General features: G+C 36.2%; 1 protein-coding gene across 1 annotated transcript; it reads right to left on the bottom strand.

The window, feature by feature from the left end:
• Window positions 1-765: 765 nt before the first annotated feature.
• On the bottom strand, window positions 766-9,859 carry LOC149828313 (uncharacterized). Its single transcript, XM_090016818.1, has 4 exons — window positions 9,765-9,859; window positions 8,773-8,934; window positions 1,913-2,005; window positions 766-1,465 (listed from the first exon to the last, which is right to left on the bottom strand). The coding sequence occupies exons 2-4, from the start codon at window positions 8,874-8,876 to the stop codon at window positions 952-954; spliced, it is 711 nt and encodes a 236-aa protein (XP_089872944.1). The 5' UTR covers window positions 8,877-8,934; window positions 9,765-9,859; the 3' UTR covers window positions 766-951.
• Window positions 9,860-10,139: the final 280 nt, after the last annotated feature.

The following is a 10,139-nucleotide window of genomic DNA, read 5'->3' on the forward strand; positions in this document are numbered from 1 at the left end:
CCAATATTTACCCTAAATTAAAATGGTTAAACATGATATATAAATAAATTATTATTGTATAATAATCTTTTACTAATTATAATATTTATTACTCTTAATAAAAATAGTGTTTATAAAATTAAATTGTTGCCTGTATGCAAAAATGATAATAGAAACAAGCTTTAAAACTCATTTATAATGTAATAAAACGGTGTTTCTATGTAAGATGGCTCACGTTTCTCATGCAATTGAGACGAGTTTATTAAACATTTGATACTTTAGTTTATGGTTTGAGAGACGAGTTTCATACCGATGTCTGGTACTGGTACACCTGATCCGCAATTCGCTAGGGGGGTGTATCGAGTACCAATGCAACAACTATGCCTAGGACACCACCCACTTAAGTAACATAGGGGCACAGCTGCACAGATGCTTTGTCACAGGGACATGACAGACGACACGCTATGACATGCTCATACGGATATGTACGTATACTATTTTAATATTTTAAATAAATGTTAACAATATTTCAATAAACATATATTTACAAATTAAAATAACAAAGATTGATTAAAAATAAAAAAATTGTCTCATAGTGTCTTGAATTTTTTTTCTCACGTTGCATGTCAGGTTGCACCCGTGTCTTTGTGACAGCGTATGGGCACTCCTTTGCTAGACAGTTGACAGTGGTATGACCCGAACAGCAATTTTCGAAGAGAGCATCACCTCTGAAAACATTTGATCACTTTGTCCCTTTTTAGGAGCCTTTGGGAAAAGCATTCCAACTTGAGAACAAACAACAGGCATGGAAAATTCACAAAAATTGGATGTGTACTCGACAAAATTCATAGCTTCATCAATACATACAACTCAAAAAGAAAAAAGAAAACAAAATCCTTTTCGAGAGAGTCCAGCGATCTGCTAATGATATAGCAAAAGTAAAATCTAAAGGTTCAAGCAGCTGATTCTCGATCAATACCTGCGAATCCCGTATTCATACGCCCGGTCTGAGGGGCACTCGTATGCAAAGTGGCCGCGGCCACCACAGTTGTTGCAGATAATTGATGCAACACAGTCCCGGCTGATGTGCCCAGGTTGGTTGCACGAACGGAATACTGCCACATCCCTGAATGGCACACCACCATCAACCACAGCTTTCGGGCACTGTCTTGCTACGTGGCCTGAGATGTTGCACAGGTTACAAACAGGTTCGTTTGTGCAATCGCGCGCAAAGTGTCCTGTCTTACGGCACTTGTTGCAGGCCTTCTCATTAGTGCATTCAGCTGCTATGTGTCCTTGCTTGTAGCAGTTGTTGCAGAGCCTTGTGTCACCAGGTAGAAAAACTGGGCTAGAGCATTCCCGCGCTAGATGCCCACCCTTGCCACAGATGTGGCAGAGAGGATCATTTGAGCACTGGCTGGCCATGTGCCCCGGTTCACGGCAGTTCCAACACATGGTCTGTGTGGTGCACTCCGAAGCAATATGCCTTAACATGTAATGAAAGAGTGAGTCAGCAAACCCAAAGTACCACAGTCAACCAACTTGTTTCATTTCCGATGAACGAGTTAGCTGACAGATCAGTAAGTTGCCTAGGTGCTTTGCAATACCATTATCTAATTGTTCATGTTTCACAAACAATGTAGGTGCAGATATTTCGGACATGTTTGCAATGCCCTGTGGTTTATGGATTTTATCAGCTTCCTGCAGCTGCAAGTCAATCACAGCACTTTCTCAAGTTTTAGCTAAACATGAGAAAGAATATATTTTGTTTGCGATTCTCACTTGAGAACGCTTCTCCCTTGAATCCTGTGAAAGTTGGTTACTAGACTGACCTTGTCACCAACAATCACAGCTTTTGGATTATGAAATGTGATTGCTCATCCCCCCGTGACCGAAGCAAACGTGCCCTTAGTTGTATAATTTGCCAACTTACCCAGGAAGCTGACAGTTGTTACAAACTGATGCATTAGAACAATCTCTTGCAAAATGTCCAGGTTGTTTGCAGTTGTTGCACAAATTATCACCCCTGAAAAGGTCACAACAAAATTTAGGTTTAACCTATAAACAATTAACATGATAAACTAATACAGGAATGCTACCTGCAAAGTATAGATGCATCGTTAGATGATCAACTAACAACTACTGCGAGTATTCACACTAACAAAATATACTGCAAATAAAATAGCAAGACAAACCAACCTGCAAAGTATAGATGCTTCCGGAAATAATGAATCAAAAGAGCTAAGAGACAACCAACATTTCCATTTTCTAGCACATACCAAGACTGTTTGAAAAATCATATCATTGGAGCAATTAAAAAAATTGAGAAAAACTAGTTTCTACCTGAATAAAGCCAATTTTTTCAACAAACAGTTTTCAGCAGATGTCAATGACTGCTATCATCCGCACTTCCAAAATGCTTATAGCAAAGGCTAGGTTTTAAAAGTTTACATACTTCAATCCATTAGAAAAAAATTGTCCAACAATGTAATCATGCACCGAAATTTTATAGTCTGATATTATAAGTCGGTTCTCCCCAAAGTTTTAAAAGGAAAAAGGCAAGGCAAGGCGCAAGACTCAAGGTGTACTGAGCCATAAGTGTCAAAATAACTAATATAAAGTTCAGAAGTTGCTTAAAATTGAGAAGAAACAAAAATAATATCAAATAAATAATAAAATTTCTATTAAATGAAAGTGAAATTAAATCAAGATATTTAGAGGCAGTCAAAACCACAAATAAAAACTGTCTCTAAAGACAAGAATTTAAACCCAAAGCAGAACACCTTTTTTCCTCAAAATGCTTTGAGGCATTAAGGTATCTACATAATACACTGCTTCTCCCTAGCACCTTGTTCTATAATCTCTCCCTTCCCGAGTCCCAAACTAAATGCCTTGCCTCATTTAGAAACAATGACAATTGTTCTCATGGAATGACATCCATTTTCAAAAACAGATAAGCTATTATGTTTGTTGATGTTGACGGCCCCTTGCTCATCTTTGATTAAGTGGTGGTAATAGCTAAATATTTCGAGGAGCAATGTGATGCCAAAATCATCAAGCCTAAATGTGAAACTAATGGGCTACCAAGGCAATACCTATTTCATGAAAAGATTCAGTAAAAAGACATTAGAGATGTACAAAGAGGAATGAGTAACTGGCTTTGGTAAGACATATAGCAGAAAAGGAAGCAAAATTAATTTGAAGTAAACATTTAAATTTTAAATTTGAAAGTTCAAAAAACCAGAAGACAAAATTAGCAAGCCAGAAAAAATGAACCCATGAATGATAAATTAAAAGAAATAAAAAACAAACCTACATATGGAGCCAGACATAAGAATAAATGCACAAAAAATGACAACCAAGAGCCTCAAATTATTCAGAAACAATAAACGTACTGAATATAAAATGGAAATGACAGACTTGAATCCCACGAAAAATTCATAATAAGAAGACGGTAAGGGTTGCAGAACCGCGACCCATAATAAAGTAAATTAATGAAAACTTATGTTAAAAAAACAAAATATTTTAAGGGAACTAAGATACACAATATAGCAACCAACTAAAGTTCAACAAAAAATATAAATTGCAAAAACAGAAAAACATTGAAGACACGCTTATAGAAAGCACAAAAAAGAAAGACTGCATAATATAAAAGACAAACTAAAACACACCCACTTTCATAATTCAAATCCATACCCAAGAAATCCTATAATTCAACAGCATAGCCCATCTTTTATGTAGTCAACCAAACCTAGAAAAAGCACGTCCAGTTTTCTTTTATAGTTCAAATTCATACACAATGACAGTATACTTAACCAAGATAGTGCTTGGGGTTAGTTCCATTGGATATCTTTTTTTTTTCAAACAAAAGTCTTGGATTTTATACTTAAAAGTTAAAATTGTTAAAATTAACAATTTGCCTTTCTACTTCCCATCTCTTTCCATTTTTCTCACTCTTATATAAAGGGAGGCAGAGGCCAGCCTCCAATTGTATTTCCTTTAATAAATATCAAAGAATGATAACATGACATTGGATAGAAGACTTGGATGGAGATGATAAGAAAGGATATGAATGCTTTGAACCTCACCGAGGACATGACATTGGATAGAAATGATAGGAGGAGAAGGATTCATGTGGAGGACCCAAAATGATTTTCTTTTTGGTTCATATCGCCGACCCCAATTGTTTGGGATGAAGGCGTTGTTGTTGTTATAAAGAATGATAACATGACTTCCAATTCCCACAAAAATTTCCACAAAATGCTTCACCATACAATGGGCTTCCACTTCCAAAGCCAAACAAGCTCTCAATGTGACATTCTCGGGTTAAACTTGTGCCATTGTCCCACTGCTATTACTAGTATAGTACATCTGTTCATACATATGGCCGGGACTACCATATGATAAATAAATAAAGAGAAAAAGAAAAGATTATGTAGGATATGGTCGGGACTCCCATATGATAAATAAATAAAGAGAAAAAGAAAAGATTATGTAGGACCTCTCAGATTGGGAGATCTGAGAAGCATCTTCTGAAATACTTTTACCTAATAAAAACTACCATATGATAAAGAAACTAAAAAGAACAATTCTACCAAAGCCTATCGAAGAAGAGGTCTTTTTAAAGGCTATGCAAGAAGCTGTAGATAAAGACATTTGAAAAGAGGTGAAGTTTTAAATATTTTTCGCTAATAAAATTGTCATATAGTAGATAAGAAAAGAAAATTTATTGAAAAATAACCACTAGGATAGGAGTATGCACCATTGAAGGCCACAACATTGGAATCTTAGGAACCATTAGAAGTTGTCATCTCAGGTGCCCATGGACAAGAGGTAAGCTTGAACTGTATGGTTCAATCTATTGTGCTTTCGTATATGTGTTAGAATTCATTTTAACTATTATTTATTTCAATTAATCTAATGGTGTTTTAATTGTAGTTCAGGAAAATGAAAGGTAGAGGACCTAAATGTCACAATTTTATAATATTTTGGTATGTTGGTGGTTTGGCAGTCCACTAGTTTACTTGCATCATTTAGATGGTTAAGCAGATATGAGTTCCTTTTTCCCTTTCACTTCTTAACATTATTACTTGTTAGTTTTTATCAAAGGTATTGATGTATTCAATACAAAGCGCTAAAAACAGGTAGCCAAAAAGAGAGAAAAGACAGTCATAAGACTAAATATGAACAAAATCTCCACTAAGGACAAAATAAGGTGTAAAATATACATATCAATTAGTTGCTATGTCACATGGGTACAGGTATGGATGGGGGTACAGGGACACGGCAATATATATATATATATATATATATATATATATATATAAATCACATAAATACAAAATAAATGTAAATTATAAACTGAAAATATAAACTAAATGTATCAAAATATAAACTAAGAGACACCCTAAAATAAAAAAAAACTGAAAACACCCTATATCAGTCGCTGAGAGATGCATCTACCTCTTCGTCGTCTGCCGGAGGTTGTTGGAGTGTCGAGAGGGGGGGGGGGGACGAGACAAAGAGAGAAAGGGGGGAAATGAGATGGGGAATCGAGAGGGAAATCAATATAGGGAGAGAGATGAGAGAGGCGAATCAAGAGAGAGAAGTCGGGAGCAGAGGGGGGAGAGAGAGACTCAAATTGAGAGCAAGACTAGGGAGAGAGAGGGAGAGGGTCTAGGGCATCGGGAGAGCAGAGAGAAGGAGGGGGCATTTTATCAGATGGGGCAGGACCAAAATGACCTTGGTCAAACCAAGGTTTTAACGCAGACCCAACCCAACCTAGTGCGGGACCCGTCCTGCGACGTACCAACACTGTGCATGGTACCCGCCCTCATGTCGACACGGGTATGGCGACCTCCCAGGCGTGTCTATATGACATAAATTAGCTGAAAACTGGAGAGCTGGACCACGTAAGGCGTATTAACTATGAAAGACAAGGCCTTGGTTAAAAATGATTAAATAATGAACAAATATTTTAGAGTTTGTAAATAAATGATGAAGGAATGAAGCATACCAAGAAGAGAGCTCCATCAAGTAATAATTGATAAAACTACTACTGAGAATTTGAACCAATGAAAACATGGATGAAGGAAAATACATCATTAAACCCCAAAAGAATAATTTCTACAAGGAAATTCCCAATGATTAAAGAGCATTTTGGAGTTGGTCCCTGTATATAAAAATGAAGAGTATATCCAAAATCATGTTAATCACTGTACTAACTTATGAGTCAAAGGATGAAGCTTTGGGAGAAAATAATGTAACATCTAAAAAAATCACATGTTTTCAAAAACTATTTTTGGTTTCACGACAAGAAGGTCAATACTAGAAGTCATTTCCTTATTACTACAACTTGCTAAAAAGTTTAGAGAAGAGATTTGCATATGCCATATGGTTGTCACTGATTTGTAGAAACATTATGGAAAATATACTAAAACAGTTGATTTCACCATGATTAAAGATGAAAAGGGTTTCACATAAATATGCTGAAATTATCCAATATATGTATGTTATGATTGAAAAACTATGAAAACTACATGAGGTTGGATTACATTAAGGTAGTTATTTTCACAAGTCATCAACGAAGACAACTTTTATTCAGATGAGGTGATGAGGTGTGTGCTGCCCACAGATGCTATAATACTTATTAGACAGTTTAAGTGCTAGTAGTTAAAACATAAAATATGAAAAAGATAGTGAGAAAGGTGTTACAGTCAAGATGCAAGTTATGATACAACAAATCAAAAGATTTCGATAAATAAAAAAACTATAGCTGTCTAAGATGGTTTTGAGCACAGAAGTCACTGCATCAATGAAAAAGATGATGAAATACATGTGGAAGAAATTAGGAAAAGGTTAAGAATAATGAAGAATTTAGTGGAGGTAGCAAAATGAAATATGAAAGATTCTAGAATGACTCAGTTATAACTCTATTAAAGATTCAAAAATCAAGATTCATAAAGCCCATGTAGTTGGGACAAGGTTTGATGATGAAGATGCTTCATTGATGCATCACATCTTATGATCATAAGATATTTAGTAGTTTTCATGTGAAATTTAATAAGCTTACATTCTGAACCAATGTTGTCTGTATCGTATCGATGCAAGGGCACGATACGATACACACCCATATCTCGAGTGTGTGTCTTATGTATCGTACGATACAGGGCCGTCTCGTATATGATACGGCTCGTATCGTATGATATGGTACCAACGGACTTTAAAAAGAGCAAAATTTGGGTTTTAAAGGGCTTTTGAGGGCCCAAACCCTCATTCGTATGGAACATACAAGAGAGCTTCCCACGTACCCTAGGAGCTGTGAGACCGTTTTGGGGGTCGATCTTTGCACCAAGAGGACTTTCGTGATTTCGTCAAGGAAGAGTGCATTTCCACAGTTTTCTCCCAAAGAAGTGGGTTAAGGTAAAAAAAAACTTATTTCTTGCTTTATTGAGTTATTTTGGAGGAAGATGACTTCAAATGATCCCGCATGGCAATGGTGCACACGTGCAATGAGTGAAAACTGATTAAAAATAGAGTGCAACTATTGCCATAAAGTTTTTTTGAATGGTATCTCTCGGTTGAAGCATCATTTAGCTGGGACACAACAAAATGTTGCCCCATGCATATCAAGGAATTTGCTGGATGCCGTGAAATGACAATGCCAGCAATTACCAGCTACCCTGAGAGAAAAAAAACAAGAAAGAGAGATGATTGAGGCAAAAATGGAAGATGATTTGAATGTCAAAGAAGGATGAGAAGAAGAAGAAGATGATGATGAAGAACACGAAGAAGAAGATGATGAAGAACACGAAGAAGAAGATGATGATGATATACTTCTTAAAAACTTGGTTATATATTGTAATTTGTAACTGGTAAGTATTCATAAACTTTTTTTTGTTTTTTGATGAATCTTGTGGCATGTTTTTAATTAAAGATATTACTATTTTGCATTGTTCTTGTGAGATTTGATGATTGATGATGTGTTATGTAGCTCATAGAGATATAAATGCTTCACATGTGATTTTATGGTTGCGTTTTCTGCATTTCATCATTGTTATGGCTTTTTAGAATTTTTATATTTTTTTTTATTTTTTATGATTTTTTTTAGAATTTTTAATTTTTTTCAAAATGTACAATTTTTTACAATACCATATGATACAATACATATCTTATTTTGGGCCTGACCGATATAGGTTACGATATGATAGGTACAACCTTGTTCTGAACCATAAACATTTTTGCTGAGCCTATTATCATTTATCCTTAAATGTTCATATTTTTAAACGTAATTCACAATTTTATTATATGATACGATATTTCTGAAGATTTGACATCTAAAATTTATAATAAACATCAATCTTTATAACAGCTGTGACAAAAAAACCTGCATTAGGGCTATGCAAAGCATTCCTAAATTGTTCAACCAAACAGATGCATAAATGTTATGCATGGAACTGGAAGGGATTTTGTGCAAAAGCATTAGATTCAAACCAAGTTTGTACCTATCTGGAGCAAATTTTAACAAAACTTTAATACCATAAGCATTCAACCAAACCATGAATTCAGTTGGGCAACTTGGGATAAAAGATTAGGACTGGTCAACTAGGCTGGAGCCTACTATACAGACTAGTCTGGCCTCAGCCATAAGTCATGTTTGAGCCTATATTTTTTCACTTTATTATTTAAACAAGCATAAAACCAGCATCATATCACTGGAAAGACCTTTTCAATAACAACACAAAGAGCTGCCCCCAAATTCGAATATCAAAACAAAAGTATAAGAGCACATACCTGGAACTGCGATAATCCCTCCTATAAGGCGCATCACGATAAGAAGGACGTTCACTACTACGGTATACCCGAGACCGTGGTGGGCTTCTACTATCAAGACACATCCTTGAAATTTCAAAAGAAACCCTATCCCCACTATCTGCTTCTCCCTGCTCCTGCTCCCTGTCCACATCGCAAAGAAATGTCAAATTGTCACCATAACTACACAACCACCTCATCACAATTGCACCTAAAACAACCACAATAACCACCAAAACAGCTGCTACAAGACTAACATTCCCCGACTGCTTTAGTGATGAAGAACAATAATATATCCACCAAGCTATACAATTAAAAGGATGCCATACTGAGCCTATTCCACATCATTGGGATAAAGCTCAACTACAGTGACAATGATGCGGATGTGGAGCCTGACACGACTCGAGTGACAGTGAAGCACAACAGAAAAGACAGCCAGAATCCTCTTCATATACCAACATGGCCAACAACACGGAAACCATACAATGAAGCAACGATTTTCCACTTACACGAAATCATTCTCAATAAAAAGCATCGCATTTAATACCCGCATTGGATACCCTATTAAATTAAGAGAACAATCAATTCCCAACAAAACCCTAATCCGCCACATTCAACATCAAGAAGAAGAAGAAGAAGAAGAAGAAGAAGACTGCCCGACAGTAACACCATTCACCGTCGCTACCCGCAAGAAAAACCCTAAAAAAGAAATCCCTAATTGTTCAACCATGGCCATCCCTCGCATTCAACAACACCAAAGACAAGCATACAGAAGGAAATCCGCCCAAATCCTTCGACATTCCAAATAAATCCTAGAAAAAACAACACCCAAACAGGAATTCACCAAATTCTTTTATATTTTCTAACGTGAACGAAAGATTTTTCGAACGAAAAACCCAGAAAAAAAAAACAACGGGAAATTATACGTTAAGATGACAAAAGAAAGAAGAAGAAGAAAGGATAGAAAGGCTAACCTCCGGGAGACGATTCACCTGCCGAAGAGAAAAAGAGCGTGAGAAAATTGATAAGAGGGAAAGAAAAATCCCTCTTTTATTAGAAAACGTTGGGGAGTTTTTGGCGGCGAGAAATGCAAGTCTAGGTTTTCTCTCTTCGCGTCTCAGTTCATGTTTTTTTTGAGAGATTCGCGTTTCAGTTCATGATTTTTCTTGATTTTCCAAAACCCAGTTCTGGGGAGAATCAGTCAAAACCGGATCTGGATCCTCTTCTATTGATGGTCCGGGTAGATGACACTTCCTTGATCTGGGTGGAGGCTTGGGTCTTACTCTTAACTAAAACTAGGGATGTCAATGAATCGGTTTATATCCCATATCCAACAGAATTTTATTCAG

This window comes from Nuphar pumila, chromosome 9 (assembly GCF_984573655.1).
Source record: "Nuphar pumila chromosome 9, dmNupPumi1.hap1.1, whole genome shotgun sequence".
In the NCBI taxonomy this organism is placed as follows: Eukaryota; Viridiplantae; Streptophyta; class Magnoliopsida; order Nymphaeales; family Nymphaeaceae; genus Nuphar; species Nuphar pumila.